This window comes from Rhinolophus ferrumequinum, chromosome 9 (assembly GCF_004115265.2).
Source record: "Rhinolophus ferrumequinum isolate MPI-CBG mRhiFer1 chromosome 9, mRhiFer1_v1.p, whole genome shotgun sequence".
NCBI lineage: Eukaryota > Metazoa > Chordata > Mammalia > Chiroptera > Rhinolophidae > Rhinolophus > Rhinolophus ferrumequinum.
This window is the reverse complement of record NC_046292.1, coordinates 71,136,230-71,154,393: the sequence shown is the minus strand read 5'-3', so window position 1 is coordinate 71,154,393 and position 18,164 is coordinate 71,136,230. Positions and strand designations below refer to the sequence as shown.

Here is an 18,164-nt window from a genome sequence, read left to right as displayed (position 1 = left end):
ATTTATCTCCACTGCAAAATTACAGTTATTCCAACTCATTTAACTTATACATTTTCCAGAACTTTCTTCCAAATAGAAAATTTTTTAAGTTATAAATTATTTTTTATTACTAAATTTTTGTTGGCATAATAACTGGTATAAGAAACAAAATGTTCACTTAGCATAATCTTAAGCTGCATTTCAATCCTCAGAAATAGGAATGACAAAATATGAAAAACTTCACCATTGATCCTGACTTCTTTGTACTTCTGATGATAAATATGGGTTGGTATGATTCATCATTGAACTTCACAATTCTCAATCCATGTGTATGGTTCTAGCCTGAAACCACTGCGTTCTCAACGTTTACATCAATTCCAGATTTACCTCTATCAATTAGAGTTACTGGTGATAACAATGAAAATGAAATATGCAGTTATCCGCACCATTCTTGACTAACTAGGCATATTCTCAGAAATATTTGAGATAACTGAGAACACAGGCTTTTATTTTGACATTATTTTTAAACACCTGTAGTTACCTAGGGGGAAAAATGCATACCTAAATAGAGCTAAAATATTTAAAGAGTAAGTGTCTTCAACGTCACTAATCATTAGGGAAATGCAAATCAAAATAACAATGACATGCCATTGAACACCCATTAGGATGACTATTATAAAACAAAACAAAACAAAACAAAAACAGAAAATAACAAGTGTTGGTGAGGATGTGGAGAAATTGGAACCCTTGTGCACTACAGATGGGAATGTGAAGTAATATAGCTGTTTTGAAAAACATTATTGTAGTTCCTTAAAAAAGTAAATATAGAATTAGCATTTGATCCAGCAACTCCATTTTGGGGTATATACCTCAAAAAATTGAAGATAGAGTCTTGAACAGATATCTGTGCACCCATGTTCATAGCGGCATTATTGACAATAGTGAAAAGATGGAAACAGCCCAAATGATTATAGATCAATGAATGATCAACAAAATGTGGTATATATACATACAATGAAATATTATTTGGCCTTGAGAAGAAAACAATTCTGACACATGCTACCACATGAATGAATCTTGAAGATTATGCTAAGTGAACTAAGCCAGATACAAAAGGACAAATATCATATTTGATTTATGTGGGTAGCTAGAGTAGTTACATTCATAGAGACAGAAAATAGAACGGTATTTGCCAGGGTCAGGTGATGGGGAACGAGGAGGTGTTGTTTTAATGAGTATATAGTTTCAGTTTTGCAAGGTGAAAAATTTCTGGAGATGGACAGTGGTGATGGCTGGACAACAATGTGAATGTACTTAACACTACTGAACTCTGCCCTGAAAAATGGTTAAAATGGTAAATTTTATGTTATGTATATTTTATCACAATAAAAAGAGTAAGTGTCAACATCAACAAACACTTGTTCAGGCAAGAACATCAGTTAGATGGGAATAATGATATTGGAGTCATATCAATATATTATAACAAAATGCTTACAGTTTAAGTTTTTCTTTTGTAACTCAACAAAAAATGGATTCTTTTAACACTATGACAGAACGCAATTTATATAGCTGATATCTGCTGACTACAACTTTTTTCCCTTTAGGAATTAGGAAGGAGGTAGATTTCTTCACCAGCTGTCGCTCCCCTACAGTGAACCCCACACACTCCAAGTTCATTGTCCTTTGGGAATCTGCTTAATCACACCCAGGGTTTAATCTATATGGTTTTTTCAGCACTTCTCCATCCACACCTTCCACGCCAGCCATGATTCACTTCTTGTGGTTTCTCTGGGCAGGATCAGCTATTCCTGCCTCCTTGTTTCTGCATAAGATTTAAATGACTGGAACGTAGCTTTGTCATGTGTGACCCTGAGCAAAGGACTTAATCCCACGAGGCTTCAGTCTGCTCATCTATTAAATAGAGTGAATATGTACCTCCCAAAATTGTAGTGAGGATAAAATGAGATAACACGTGCAAAAACAGTTTGTAAACCATCAATATACCATAAAACATCATTTTGTAACTCATCAAAGCCTATCTTTAATACCACCACCTGCAAGAAGCCTTTTCGATATCCTAAGCAGAAGCCATCCTCCTTCTCTGGGACGGCCCATAGGCCCTCATGGCTTCCATCACATCCCCCTTTAATTTGTCCAAGTTCGTGTTTTGTTCCTACAGCCAGATCACAAACCCCAGGAAGTCAGCATCCATTCCTACTCTATGGCTCTCCTTCCACGCTCTGTAGGTCTCAAGTGTCTAGAGTCTTTCAAAGAGAAGCAACTTCTGTTCTGAGGAGGCAGAGACTAAAAGTTGCCAGTGGTGAAATAACAGGGAGTTTGGGATGCCCCTCAGGATCATGGATCCCTCTCCAGAGGAGACATACATCCAGCACCTCCACACTGTGAGCTGCAATGACAGGAGCTGGCTCGCCGGTTGCCTCTCCTCAATCTTGGCCAGTATCTGACGTGGCTGGTCAGTCATGGGCTCTGTCCTGCTGAGCCTAAAGGGTTCCAGTGACTCTTACAGCACAGATCCAGGTAGCCATGACTTAGAGATCAATTTTAGCACAAGAGATAAAAAATAAAATAAAAATTACCATTCACTAAGCTCAGAGATGCCACCAAACAGCTGATCTAAAGTGACTACAGAGCAAGCTAAAGGGCTAAAAAAAAAAAAAAAAAAAAAAAAAAAAAAAACGATGGGGGCGGGGAGGGAGAAATCACCTCAGATCTGGCAAGTGGGTTGATTGGGCTACAGGCACCGTCAAACCCTGGATTACTCAGGGCAGGTTATTATGGAGGACAAAGCCCAGCCTATAATTATGCAAAGAGATTTTGTCCCAAATTCTAGGGTCACAGATTCCCAAAGGCTTCCCCTTCTAGAATGCCCTCTTTCACAGAGGCGGGAGCCTGAGGGTCTTGGTTTCCCGTTAAATGTCTCCACCTCAGTTTGCTGAGTGCCCAGCCACTGGTTTCTTTAGGTTTCTCTTTCCCTCCCTAAAAAGGAGCCAGCAAAGTGTGCGCCTGCTTTCCTCGACAAAGGGCTTATGTATAATTAAGAGGGATTATGCTTTGAAGGGGGAAATTAGCCTTTAATCACCGAGCGAAAGACACAGCAGACTGAGTGGGAGATGCTCTGGGCAGCACTTCCGGCCACTGCTGCCCATCGGCCTCGGCCCTAGAGGGACGGCCCCGACTGAGTTAGTTACCCACCGGTCTTCTGTGGTCACCATCATGGGCTCTGCCAGACAGATCCAGCTTTTGCTCTGGAAGAACTGGACTCTGCGGAAAAGGCAAAAGGTAATAGGTGCAGTCTGTGGTCTCCAAGTGAGGTGTGGAGCGAATAAACAGGTGGAAAGAGAGGGAGAGGATGGGGGCAGGGAGGGTGAGCAATCGATGGGCTGGTTGCCACTTAGCACTGAAGCAGCGGTTCAGTGTCTGGCTGCTCCACGAGCCTCGCACAGGTAGACGTGCTTCTCCGGCCTGAGATGGACGCTTTCCGCCCGCAGCCCCGCGTGACCACATTCAAGTCTTCTTTTGCCCGCCGTCCCTCCCTGGTTTGTAAACCTGCCAGTCCAGTCCTCACAACCTTGAGCATCCATGCTGTGTAGTGGAAAAAACCTAAGCCCTGAAGAACAGGTTCAACAGAGAACAATGCTCTCCAAGGGCTTCCCAGCCCAGCGATACCGTGTTTCATTGGTTCTAGGAGGCACACTGGATTTTCACGTTGTCACATTTCTGAAATTGGGATGCAGCTCACACTCAAGGGACACTTTCACAGGACACCTTTGTCTCTTCCGTAGAGTGTGAAAAGTAATCGTGTATCTTACAAAATTGATGGTGTCTTAGATCCAAGGAGATACAACACCTTATCAACCATCACAGGCATTCACTGAGCCCTTTCACTGGGCAGACACGGGGCTGGGCGGAATCAGGTACTAGAAGAATAAGACACAGGTTCCACCCTGGACTCACTTCTAGTCTGGCTGGCAAAACTTGAAGTATGTTTTTAGACCAAAAGCAATAAAAGTAGCAGAAACCAAATATCCCCTGAGAAGTACAGGCAAGAGCCCCAGGAGATCAGAGCACCCAAAGGTAACATGTAAATGGCAACGCTTCTAAATTGTTTCTGGAAAGGGGTAAAGAGTGAATAAATAACTGTAAGAAAATATGTGCTTTGCTACAGGCTTCCACCGTCATGCAAATGGCAAATGACTAAAAAATGACTAAAGGAGCTAAAAGAGGAAAGGGGAAGGGGGTGAGGAGAGGGCAGGGCTGAGCTTAGAAAGACGGGAGCCAGACAGGAAGGGAGAGCTTGGCAGGAGGACAGGGAGAAGATCTTCTGTGGGGAAGAAGAGAACAGATTTATTCCAAGCCTCAATTCAGGATGGGTTTATGTAGGCAGAATAGGTTTTTCCTCGGTTTTGGAAGGAAAGGGAGAGAAGAAAGGGGGCCAATTGGTGGAACACCTGAAGACATATGATTGAACATCTCAGTCAGAGAATTTAATATAAAATAATGTTCGCTATGTACAAAGCTGATAACTGAGAGGATAAAAGAGTACTGCAAGGTGTCAGGGAGGTAATGACGGCAGGACACAGCTACTAGCCCTATGTCCGAGAGAACCATAGGAAGAAAGTGGAATTGTGACGACTTGGACCCGTGAGGAAAGGGTAAAATCAGGCTGCTGCTGGGATCTCTGAGCCCGGTCTCAGGTCCAGACCCATGAAGAGGGAGCCCTGGCTGGTGGGTTTGGACTGAGGGACAACTGCTTAACAACTAGCACAAAAGGGAGCAAGAAACACAATCCAACCAGGTGCACAGATGGTCCTTTCCCGTGTGTGGCTGGGATAGGATTTAGGGAGACAGGGGGGGAAGCCAAGTTAGAACCTGCTCATCTGTGGGAAACACCACTGTTCTCAGGCTGCTTTCCTTTGTCAAAGCTGATGTGAGTTTTCAAATTGGTGTTAAAGTTATTTGTTGTCCCCAGGAGCCAAGTGCTAACAGCAGTCAGAGACTCAATCCCTTGCTTCTAGGAGCTTCTCTTTTAGAATGAATACAGGCAAAACTGAAACAAAACTCATTATTAAATTCATTCATTTGTTCCTTTAGTCAACAAATACTTAATAATCGCCAGGCACTGTGCCAGGTTCTCGTTACGCAATGGCAAACAGACAATCGGGGTCCCTGACTGCATGGCAGTGTACAGAATGCCGAGGAAAAGCCAATATTGCAACATTTCCCCCCCTCCCCTTTTCCATAAGAAATTACGATTCTCACTTACTTTTACTCTCAATGTGCTCTTTGTGGCCATCAGAAAATATACCTGAGGACTGCGGCTGCTGGCCTGAAATGATTCCATTCCTGTGGCAAGCATATTGCTGTTACAGAGAATAACCCTCTTTTTAAAGACAAGATTTGGCTCAGAGCCCCTCACAGTCTCTGCTGCCTTTCCCTGGCATTGGTGGGTGTCTCCTCTTCAGGGGTTCTGTCTTCTCCACCCCTCGAGCACATTACCAGTCCCTCTGTGGTGAGAGGGGGCCGTCCAGGCTGAGGACCATGGCTGGGGGAATCTCCCAGGATGCACCAAGTCTGGCTGACATTCCTTTGATGCCAGCAGGATGGCCTGGGAATTGAGATCTCTAGTCTGGGGTGTCTCCAACCTACTTCCCCACTGCTACCACATTCCAGGAATTTCCAGGATGTCTGGGTAAAGATGCAGGCATCCTCCACAAGCCCTCAGTAGCTCTGAGAGGGGTCTGTGGCTCTTTCCCTAAGGTTTTGGAGCTTCTGGGAGCTTCTGCCTGCACAAAATGGTGACTCTAAGAAAAAAAGTACAACACACTCGGCCCAAAACTCATCTCCTAGGTTTATAATTTCTCAAACTTCCATGGTTTGGGGTGTTTACTATTATGAGTAAGAGCAAAAATAGATACCAAATTCCCCCATTCCTCCTCTCCCATTCCCTAAAGGCACAAGATGAAAGTTTTTATATGTTCTGCCCTCCCTTTTCTTTCTTCCTCCGTTAACATTTATCAAGTATTACTAAGTACCTGGCACTGTACTGTCAATCTTATTTAACCCTCACCTCAGTTCCATGAGAGAGATACCACTATTGTCCCCATGGGAACTGATGAGTCATTGAGGCTTCAGAGAAGGTTAGTGACTGGCAGATATGGCCGTCACCCCACGCTACCCCCATGTATCGAGCCCTGTCTAATAGGCTGGCCATCTAATTTTTCATCCATACCAAGGCAGTTATGAGAGTGAAAGGGGGCACTATACAATCGCACCAGGACAACAAATGTAAACTAACTCGGGACAGAGCAAACTGGGCTGTATAGTTACCCCATACGTCCCAGGTGAGTTAGACACAGCCCCTGACCTCATGGATTTTGGAGCCAGGCACAATTGCTGAACAGAATAGCATGTGCAACACTGGAAAGGAAAGAAGCCCAGGGTGGGAGGTGAGGATGAGCTCTGGGAGCTCAGAGCAGACCCTGGGATTGGAGCAGGTGAGAGATGACTTCTCAAGGAGCTCTTCCCTAGAACATGCATTTCCAATGACAAGAGCTCTCTGCACTGCCTGGGACAAATACACATCCACCCGTATTTGTGATGGGCCAGCAGGCACTGGTAAGGAGAGTTTATAAAGACCATTAAGTGTGTCTCTTGCCCCTGACAGCTCACCGTCTAGGGCCCCTTGGTGTCATCATTTGGTCCCAGCTTCCATGTCAGGGAAGGATATTTGGGGCCCAAGGACTCATGAGGGTAGGGGGCTTCTTATTTCCCGGGGCCCAGACCTGGGCACTGGGTACAGCTGCAGGCTTTGGTTCCTGGCCCAGCATTAGGCGAGGAGAACCTGGCAGGTGCAGGGAGGTTGGGCAGTTAGCTGCAAGTGTAGTCAGGTCCTGAGTCATATTCATCCAGGTTCAGAATCCTGTCTAGGCTCTGGGTGCAGAAGGGAGACTCACACAGCTCCTTTCAAGCTTAGCTACCCACTTTTAAATTGAAAACAGAGTAGAAGAAAAAAAAAAATCTAACTGGCTAAGATTTAAAACAACAAGCACAACTCTGCCCTTCCCTGCGACCCCTCCTCCCCCATGTAGGTTGAGTGGTAGAGAGGGGGAGGGGAAGCAAAAAAGACAGAGAACAAGGAAATACCAGTTTGGGGAAAGAAAAAAAATTCCACCGACCCCTTCTGAGTTTGGCTGGGCTTAATTAAAGTTACAGACATGTTTAAAGGGAAAGGGTGGGGGTAGTCAGAGCTGCTCTGAAAACATGTTTTTAATTACGTTGTGGAATTTCTCCCTAGGGTATGCCCTGCACAGTGGAGCATCAAGGACAAGGATGTCACTCTGGAGTGCGGGTGCTGAGCACGATTCTGGGGGAGGGAGAAGAGGTTATTGCGAGGACCTGCCAGGCAGGAAAAGAATTGCCGGTGGTCTTTGTGCAGGGAGTGAGGTGTGAAATGCAGCCCCTCGAAAACAAATGCTCACAGAGTTAGAACAATAACACTGACCTCTCAACAAATGTTTTTTGAAGATAACCAACCACTACCTAGGCTGGTGGTTCTCCGCCCCAGCTGCACATTGGAATTACCACAGAAGTGTTAGAAAACAAAACAAAAAACAAAAATGATGTCCCACGACCAGAGGTGCGGGTGTAACTGGTCAGGGGGCATGGCCTAACCTTCCCACGTGATTCCAGCGCAAAGCCACTTGAGAACTGCAGACCTAGGTCAGTGAAGGGGATCACGTGAGGGGAAGGTTACAGGCAGGAAACAGCAGCCCTAACTCAGAGCTATAGTGAAGAGGAGAACCTGCAAAGCTGCGCTTGTCCTAGGGCCAGGCAAAGAATAAAGGAGAAAAGGAGAATTCTGATTGGACGCCCCCACAGCTGGGAGGACTTTAAATCACAATGCCCTGCAAAGATCAGATACTTCAAAAATACAAGGAGGGAGTGAGTAAGTCAGTCAGTCAGTGAGCGGTGAGTCAGTGAGTGAGTACTGAGTAGGTGAGAGTGTGTGACTGACATTGCAAAGAGGGATGACAGGCAGGAGCTAGGGCTTGGGAATTTCATCTATGGACCAAGGTAGGCCAGGCGGGCTGATCCTCACCTACCTCCTCCAAGCCACTCTAAGATACAGAGCGTGTGTGTGGTTAGTTTCTCAGGAAGACCCGCGTTTCCAAACTGGCAAAGGAGCTGTTCTGAATCCAGACAGGGAGAAAGGGAGGAAGCATGAATGTGAGGCCTAAGAGCGGGCAGATAATTTTAATTATAACTCCTGGCTCTTAACCTTTACAACTTGCTGTCCCCTACGGTGTCCCCGTGGTTCTTGTGAGAAGTGAGGGTCAATAATGAATGGCTTGTGTTTATTGAATGTTACCTTGGGCCAGGTTCTGCTTTAGGTGTTTCACATGGTGAATTCATTTCTTCCTCATAACTGCTCTGGGAAGTGGGTCCTGTCATCACACCCTATTTTACAAATGAGACCCTGAGGCACGGAGAGGTTGAATGGGTTACCAAGGTCATGCAGCTAATAGGGAGCACAGCCGGGTATGAACCTCAGTACTGACACACTCTTTACCCTCAGTGTACACCGTAAAACAAAATAGTCCCATTCCACAGATGTGAAAACTGAGACTCAGAGATTAAGCAAGCCCGAAAGTGATTCTTAACCCAGATCTTCTCATTCCCAAACCAGCATCAACGTCTAACATATCAAACTACTCCCAGATGGACTCTACATTCAAGGAGGTTGATTTACTTGGTAGAAAGCCAAGATTGCAAGCAGTTGTCTTAAGGAAGAATCAAATGTATAGAATCTGGACTGGTTGTCTCATTTCCTTGCTAAAGACACCGGGAACAACTTCCAGTTTCATCGTTTGTAGCTATTACTCACATTGCTATCTTGCCAGACTTGCTCCTCAACCTTACTCACTGATGGGAGGACCAGGAATGGAAGTTGTGCCAGGCAGATCGTTAAATCTGAAAACTGTTGGTGACCTGAGCCTCTGTGTCACCTCCACCTTTTCCAGAGGAGCCTCCTAGACTAGTCTTGACAAAGACTCACTCATTCCATATTTATTGGGCACCTGCTAGGAGCTCAGCCCTGTGTTGGGTGCTAGAATCACAGCAGTGACAAGGATAGATATGGTCCCTGCCCTCAGGAAGCTTACAGCCAGTGAGGGGTCCACTTACATGAAGGAATAATGACCCTGACACTGGATGAGTGACAGGACAAGGGGAAGTGTGGGCTGCTGTGGGAACACTTGTGCGGGTTTGATAAGGGCAGGGTGTTAATTATGAGCTAGGGTAGCTGGAGAAGAGGCTTAGCCCTTCCTCCCTTGATTTGCCTGCCCGGGAGGAACTGCCACATTCCAATGGCTATCAAGTATGCTTGGGGTCAGTCCCTTTAACACCAGATGGGAATTGTCTAATATTAGTGTTTTGCCTTCTTGTGGGAGAATGTGTAGGGGGAGCCCTGAGAAATAATTGCCTTAAGGAAAAATCTATTCTTTCTTCTTTCCATAATATTTGTGTGTGTGTTTCCTATGACACATCCTCCCTAGACATATTTTGGGTAAAACATTTTGTCATGTTACAACTGCATAATCACGACCTGTCCTAAACAGTTTTTGCTGTTTTTTTTCAATGCATTATCTTTTTTTTCATCGTAGATTTATGTTACAATGCTCATAGATTTGTAATAATTCAGGAAAGGAACAAACATTTATTGAGCACCTGATGTGGTGTCCACAATTTTGCTGAGAGTTTAAGTACATTTCTTTGGTAGGAATTTGCATGATTGAAGACCATGCAAATAGCTCCTATCTGATCTATATACCTGTATACTTAAGTCTCTATTCTTAGCCACCTGCTTAAGTTCCCCTTTAAATCTTTTTAGTTTCCTTCCTAGGGTCTCTCCTAGGGAGTAGGGCTTAGGCAAAAGAACTATTACATCCCCCAGTTCACATCCCCCCTTTCCTCCCGGTCCCTCTCCATAATCCCACAGCTCCAGCCTCCACCCTCATGTGCAATGCCTCAGAGCGTGGGCGGCAACAACCAACTGCTTCTCCCTTTGGAGTCAAGAGTCCTTGAACTCTAAATTGAACCTAAATTTAAATACCAACTTTCAACCATATGTTGGTATCTGCAAACTCTTCCGGTATTATCAAAACCCACAATAGTATGCCCTTCTTTGTCTCTTCAAGCAACAAGAAATTGTTCAAGGAAAACATTGGTAAACCCAGATTTCTGTGATCTTTGCTACGGATCATAGTAGTTCATAGTCATTTGCGCGTTCATTCATTTATCAGTGACCATGCAAAGTCTAGTGTGTGCTAGAAGGCAGGGCAGTGGGGGAGGGGCAGAGCATTCACCCTGGAGACGTGAGGCTAGATTTTGGTTCCAATGCTGTCACTGCTGGTGTGATGCTGCACAGGTCATCTGCCCCCCTGGGCTTCTGTTTCCTCACCTGCAGGAGGAGAGGTAAGACATGAAATCTTTACTCCCTGCAGAATCAGCATTACTTGGGAGCTTGTTAGACATGCAAGATCTGGTGACGCCCTACAGAATCAGAATCTGCATTCATGTACACAGCGACATCTGCAAAGCCCCGAAGGACATATGTTGATGACCCTTGATGAAAATCCTGTGCTCATGCAGTTTTCTAAAATTGAGGCAGAGTGACACCAAGTCTTGCTAGTCTGATATAGCTGAGTAGAGGTAGAGTGGGAGAGGGGATTTAAGATAGGAAATCCTGTAGGAAATATCCCACAACCAAGGTCCTGTTGTGTAGACAGGTGCTGAGATGAATTGTGTCTGCTCTGGGTATGTTTCCTATAAGCTCTTAGCATCACGGGTCTTTCTTTTTGTTTTGCTTTTTCAGATTCGCTTTGTGGTGGAACTCGTGTGGCCTTTATCTTTATTTCTGGTCTTGATCTGGCTAAGGAATGTCAACCCACTGTACGGCAAACATGAATGTAAGCATAACGGAGTAGCCTTGGTAGACCTGGAGGTCCCATCTTTTTAGAAAGGTCTTGGGGGTTGGGGGTGCCAGGATTGAGGGTCTTCTTATCATCATTTCATGCCTGCAATGCAGAAAACAGAGATCCATTAGTGTTACACAAACTAATCTTTTATTCCTACACATTCTATGCAAATACTTGTATGTGCTTACTGAAGAATCGTGTGATTATTTTTTGTTTGTTTTTATTTTTGTTGGGTTTTTTGTCTTTTTCTTTTCTGTACCTGAGCTCTGACTAGTTTTAAAGGGAGCAGAGTATAGATGAGTACTCTAAAATATTTTGGAGACCAATTTAGGGATATGTTATGCATGGTGCTAGAGAAAGATGAGAACGGCTGCTATACAATCACACTTCATAAAATGTTAGTTTTTGGACCCCAGTCATCCTGGGACCTAGAGTGAGCCTGTCAGTACCTCTTTTATACTATAGCCCTCTGGGAAAACCTTCATCTGGTTTCTGGGCAGGATAACATCTTCGTCTAGGCAGCTGGTGTGGAGAACTCAGAAGTTATGCAAAGCTGCTCAGTCCCCTAGTCTTGCTCCTCGCCCTTTTCTTCATGAGTTCCAAGCCCCAAGCTCTGAGTCACCTTCCTGTCCTACTGTCCATCAAATTCTTGCTTCTTCTTCCCCTCCCCCACCCCCACCCCCCACCCCAAGAGCCTATAACCTGTAACTTTCTTGCCTGCTTGGGGGTAGGTGCTCATAAGAACAGTTGTTGAAGGAGTAGGTGAACCTCTTCTCTTCAAGTGTCAGCAAATCATGGAGGCTTCTTGAGCTAACATCCCTTCGTCCTTCCGACCATAAAATGATGTATTCCCATTCTGTTCTCCTTCTGTACTTCCACCTACGCCTCTAATCTGAATCTTTGTCTGTCCCCCCAGTACACTGGGAGCTGGAGAGAAGAGACCCTGTCTCTAGCACCCAGTGCAGGGCCTGACAGATGCTCCTGCTTCTTAAATGTTGACAAGTGAAGGAAAGCACCAGGGTTAAAGGCTTCTTCCTGCAGAGGCCCCAGCACCTAGGGCCTGTGTCTGGCTTGGTTGAGACGACTAACCCCTTGTCTTCATTTCCTGTCTTAAAGGCCATTTTCCCAACAAGGCGATGCCCTCAGCCGGAATGTTGCCGTGGCTCCAGGGAATTTTCTGCAATGTGAACAATCCTTGTTTTCAAAGTCCCACCCCGGGAGAATCTCCTGGAATTGTGTCAAACTATAACAACTCCATGTAAGTGTTGAGATTCCCACCAAAAGGGGAAAGAAGTTGTACACCCCGTTAGTCTTGTCATATGCTGGAACTCACGTGGGCACATACACAGCGTGAATGCTGGATGACTGTTTTTGTGGCTTGCTGAACCCTTAAGCTCGTAGGAGCAGGGCGTATTTCCTCTCTGTGGATCATTGCGTTAGCTGTCGAGGTGCTTGGGGAGAAAGCTTCAAGCTAAGACCACATGACACGATTTCTCGGTCCTTATATTTCTAAGATGTGACCTGAAGTCCGATGGCTGCACTCCACTGAGATGTGTCCAGGGCCTCCAGGTCATCCGTCCACTTGGGTGGATTCACTGAATGAGAAAAACTCTGTTCCCCTTCTGCTGTCTTACGTCAGTCCACCCCAGTCAAGCCTGACAGATCTCTGTTCCTTTAAAAGCCTTCTCGGTCATCTAAAGGCTAAGAAAAATGTCAAGGAATATTTCAAAGGTGAATGAAATCAGATTTGCAAGGTGAAGTTTTCTTCCTGGGAGAAAAGGACAAATTCCAAGTTTTCTCTTATAGATGCCATCAGTTCCCTCGGGCAACAAAATCTTAGGATATGGCTGGAGGGCAGCGGTTCTTAACCTGCGGGGCTGAAGACCACTCCGAGAAGCTGATAAAACTGATGGCCCCTCTCCTAAGAAAAATGAACACACACACACACACACACACACACACCCCATTACACTGATGTCAGGGCACTTGTGGACTCCAGGTTAATGACCACTGGTCTGGGGTCGAATTTCAAGCCCAGTCTTACAGGAAAAGAGTCTATCTTTGGAATTTCCTTTCAGGGCAGGAGGTGGGAGGACATGATGTGAGCATGTCCTATAGACAGAGGCTCAGGAATGAGGACAGTGTTGTCCTTCACCCACTGGGCTGAACTTGAGTTGCAGCTTGTGAAATTAACACCCAAGGGTCACCCACGAGGATTTGGTGGAGAGCGGACTTCACGTTTCTTGTATAAACACCAAGTCAAATGAAAATCAAGATATTTGGTTACTCCAGTTTTTCCTTAGAGGAGCTCTGGATATAATTCTAGGACAAAACTGAATTTCGGCTGAAAAAAAAAGAAAATTTGGTAAATCAGCCAAATGCCCAGAGGTAGCCTTCTCCACCGGAAACAAACTGTGGCTGCTTTTGCCATACAATGGCATAGTTGAGTACTTGCGACAGAGACTCTATAGCCCACAAGCCTAGAATACGTAACTGTCTGCTGACCCCTGGATTATAGGAAGGTAAAAGAGGGAACACCAGTCTTCCTGGGAAAGTCAGGGAGGTGACATTTCAGCTGGGCTCCCATGGCTGCAAACACTGCCTGAAGGCTTTAATTTACAATCTACACTTTGAGCTTGAATCTCTTTGAGGTGCCTAAAAAGAAACACCTACCCATCTAGAGAGATCCCATGGGTCGCAAAATGGAATCCGGGAAGCCTTGGAGACGTCTCAGGGGAGGCTAGATGGAGCTTTGGTGGTATCTGTAGGCTGAGGGGTGAGAGCTGGGGAAGGGGGCCTTCTGACTCCGGTTGTATGCTACATTTGAACCAAGAAATCGGGGTTTCGTATTTCACACACACACATTACAGGTGAAATAATTGGCTTATTCAAGGATCTTTTGCTTGCAAGGCACAGAAACCCATTTAAATAAGCTTCAGGCCCAGAGTGAAATATATGATTTGGAAACTATACCTGCTCAGGGCAGGTCTCAGGAGAGGCAGGGCAAGAACTGCAGAGCTGTCAGAAGCTGTCAGGAGCTGCTCTCTGCCATCTGGCCTGAAGGTCCATCCTCTCTGCCTCTCTCTGGACATCTACTCCATTTGCCTCTCTCCATGGACCTGTGTTCCCTGCTTCTCACTGCCCAATCTGGTGCTGGTTGCCCAGTTCCCCGCACCTTATCTTGGGCAATCCGAAGCGCATCCTTACATATCACTTAAATTCCTGGGAACGAATCTGGTTGGCTTGGCTTCATTCTCCTAGTCCAATCAGCCTTGGCAGAGGTGTGTGCACGCACAAGTTCAGGGAGGGACTTGTGGATCAAGTATGGCTGGCAGAACCTACCCCTGTGAATGGCTGGAAGGGCAGGTCTCAGTGAAGCTGGGGATGGTTGGGAAGAACCTCTAATCATATCTACGAATGCTAACCTGTTTAAGGCTTCTCTGAACAGGAGACACGTAGAGAATGGGGTTGAGAGGTGACCTGGCCCTGCCAAAGTTGGAATACTGAGCAAATTGTTTACCACTCCTGTTTGTTATTTTCTATATAGAAGGAAGTAAAACTATCTTTCTCCTTTTGTTTTGGCAGTATTCTAAGGATGCATTATGTAGTAGCTGGGAAAAGCAGGTGGTATCTTAAAAAAATTGCACAAGGCGGGATGATGATGATGATGAAGAAGAAAATGGCAGCAATGTCTTTATTGATGAGGCATTGTCTTTCTTCCAGCTTGGCAAGAGTGTATCGAGATTTCCAAGAACTCCTCGTGGATGCACCAGAGAGCCAGCAGCTCGGCCATGTTTGGACAGAACTCCGCACCTTGTCTCTACTTATGGATACCCTCCGGACTCAGCCTCAGAGAATTGCAGGTAAGGTGGGCTTCGATGTTCTCAGCCATCACCTCTCACTTGCCTCATACATCAGAGACACTGAAGATACAGTGAAGAGTGGGGAGATTTGGTGAGAAAAGATACTAGAGGAGACAGGAAGGGATGGCATCTAGAGGTGGAGTGAGGCTAACCTTGGTGGGGACTCCTCTCCCTACCAGCCTGAAGGTAGGAAGTTAGGAAGGAGAGCAGGCAAGGTCTTACCCTTACCCCTGGTAAGTCCAGAGACAGAAAGGGGCATGCCAGGAGAGCTTGTGCCCTGGGAAGTAGGGGAGGAGGGATTTGTGGAGTAAGGTAAAGGTGTGGGACAGTTTTCACAGAGCCCTAGAGAATGAGCTAACCAGGAACATGGACAAGCAATGCCTAGTAGCACTAAGGACTCAGGGAGCTCAGAGAGCGTATGTTCATCATGACATAAATATGTACAGTCGTTTGATTTCTTTCAGTAATATTCAGCACCCCAGGCCCTGAGGCAGAGCAGGTGCACAGTGGGGGGATGCAGGCCTGGGTGTGTGTGGGGAGGTGCCACAAAACGTCCAGGAGGCAAGGGGGTTGAGGGAGGTTTGGACTACACACGTCAAGTCCAGGATGCATAAGGATGGACGAGAAGCCAGAAGTACTGAGATGGCCCAGGAGAAAATGGAGGGGAATGGAGGTCTCAGGGGGTTCCATGACCCTGTTTAAGGACTGAGAAAATGAGCGTGATGGAAGGATTGACAGCTTTGGTCAGAAAGTGAAGTATGTGAATTCAGGATTTCAAAGGCAGGCAGAAAAGGTGAGAATGAGCCCCGAGGTGGGGACATGGTGGTTGAAGTGGAGAGAGCGGAGGTAAGGGTTTAGTTGAGGAGGCGAAGGAAATGAGAGGCCCGGCTGGATGGGTCACCTGGGCACTGAGGCCGTGTGGATAGAACAGCTGTTTGGGGTCAGGAACAGTGAGGAGGAATCTCCTGTGTCTCTCCTCCCCAGGGGAAGAACAAGAAACAAACAAACCCAACCCCGGTAAGTACTCTGACGTCTCTTCCTAAAGCACAAGTGGATGTTGTGTGGTTGTCGTTTGCCCAGTAGGCTCCTCTGCAGACGGCCGGACGGACTGCACATGGCAGCGGCCTGGGCACCAGCTGGAACCCATCCCTTGGGAGGAGCAAATGAGTGGCTGGGAGGGAGCAAAGCTTATCAGGAACCCTGAGATCATTGCAGTCCAGGGGTGGAGAAAAGGCCGCTGGTGTGGGGAAGATTTTTCACGGGAGGAGGGGGACTCAGAGTCTGTGAAGGAAGCAGTGTGGAGATGGGAGATGTCTGCTCCTAGGATGGGGGTGGGGCGCTGTGATTCTCGGGACAGACTTAGAAAATGACAGGGATAAGGAAGGGGTCTACCACGGGGACTGGGGGTGCTGGCTAGAGCAGCTCCTACTTAGGGCTCCAGACAAGGAGGATTGGAGAAGGGTACCGATCGGCCCAGGGAGCCACACATAGGCAGCTGTCAACATCCAGCAGGTATTTGGCAAGCGCCTACTGAGCCAGGCGCTGTGCTCGTCCCTGGGGTCCGAGAGACACGTCCCACTATGTGCCTGCCCTGCTGCCGGGCAGGGTGGAAGGATTGAGTGACCAGTAACCACACCACGCTGAGGCGAGAGCCCGGGGAGCTTCGAGAGCTCAGGGGAGTCGCGGGGGGAAGCTCTGTAAGGAGATGTGATCCTCCTCACACTGGCCACCTTCACTCTTCTCACCCCACTGAGCAAAAAAGGACAGGAGTTCAGATGGGATGTTAAGGTTACTTCATCACATTCTAATTGTTTCAAAAATAGTAACGCAGGTACTTTATGTAGTAAAACCAAATTAAGCACTACGTTCTTGGCTGCTTTGGATAGAAGAGTTCACTTAGCTCAATTAGCATTTTCACAATAAGGGGGAGAAAAGGGGTGGGGGGTGGGGACACCAACCAGAAAGCATTTTTTCCCTAAGAAACAGTAGAGGAGAACGTGGCTCTCCAAGCCCTGGAGTGATGGCCCACCCTGTTCATCCAGCAGACATTTTATTTTGGTGTTTGATCACCAGATGGAGTCCAGCTGGGAGGAAGTGTAAAGGAAGTCATCTCAAACCACAATTTCTCTGTGGTCTTTACAGTGTGCACATGACAACCACAATCACTACTTCCTAACGCCAAAGTAGGACAAGGAGTGAATTGGCACACAGGTGGTTCCTTCTGCAGGCCTTCAGGGTCTGAGGGGAAAAAAATCCCTAAATGACATCTGAAGTCTGAGGAGACCAGTTCAGGGAATGCCAGCTGAGGCTCCCAACAAAATCTGGGGGAATGGAATGGAGACTATGCAGAAACCCTGACCTCAGTGGCCATCAGGAGGGACAAGGGACCATCCCCAAGTAAAGTCTGGGACACAGTCTCTGAAGGAATTCCAGGCTGGGGACTGAAGTCCACTGTCAGCACTCAGACGATTTCAAAGTCTGTCCCAGTGTCACCTGGGCACATGGCTGGCTGCGAACACGGAATCCTCAACCCAAAGCTGCAGTGGATGGTTAAGTCATTGAAAGTGAGGTGGGTGGCTGTCACTGGTGTGTGCTTTTGCCTGTCAGTTCCCCAGTCACCTGGGAAAGTATGCTGATGGGAGACCAGGCAGCATTTTCCTTTCTAGCAAACCTGTAGTACAGCATTCTCAGCAGGGGAGGATTAGTGGTAAAAGACAGACATGAAGCCCACTCCCCTCTCACCCCAAGCAAGCTCTGCCGGTCTCTCAATCATCTTTAAACATCTTCTTCCCATAAGCCTCACACATTCTCCTGGCTTCCCTCCCACCTCAGCTCCCCTCCGATCCGGGGGCCTCAGCAGTTCCCTCCCCCATTCTCTAATCTTCTTGGGGAAGAGAACAAGAAGAACCACATTTTAAACTAAATTTATTTTTCTTTCCTTGGGCCCCCAGTTCACATTTCTCCCTTGAGAGTCTAGTGCAGCCTCTGTCTGGTATCGGCCACCTCTTACATTGTGGGCCCCACACTCTCCCTCCAGGGTGGCCCCCACCTCCCCTCAGGTGTGTGGAATCAGAACGCCCCTTCCCCCGAGGGTCACAGCAGCCAATCACCTGGGAAGGATACCGTGCAATGCCGGGGCAAAATCGCTCCCTGTCTCCTTCATTTTGTCCCTCTCCCCAGCAAGGAATGTGTATGTAAGGTCAGGTGAGTGAGTTAAAGAATAACAAAAAGATCAACAGTCAAATGGGGTCCTAACTCTCAGGTCAAAACAACAGGTATTTATTGGGTGCCTCCTCCCATTCCATTTACGGAGGCCCTGAGTCCA

At 46.7% G+C, this 18,164-nt stretch overlaps 1 protein-coding gene across 2 annotated transcripts in view; it reads left to right on the top strand.

The window, feature by feature from the left end:
• The first annotated feature begins 3,213 nt into the window (after positions 1-3,213).
• ABCA4 (ATP binding cassette subfamily A member 4) overlaps positions 3,214-18,164 on the top strand; it is a 124,968-nt gene continuing 110,017 nt past the window's right edge. For both annotated transcript variants that reach the window (XM_033115500.1, XM_033115499.1), the window contains exons 1-4: positions 3,214-3,279; positions 10,874-10,967; positions 12,093-12,234; positions 14,700-14,839. In XM_033115500.1, coding sequence (XP_032971391.1) covers positions 3,214-3,279; positions 10,874-10,967; positions 12,093-12,234; positions 14,700-14,839 — 442 coding nt within the window. The remainder of the gene's footprint in view (positions 3,280-10,873; positions 10,968-12,092; positions 12,235-14,699; positions 14,840-18,164) is intronic.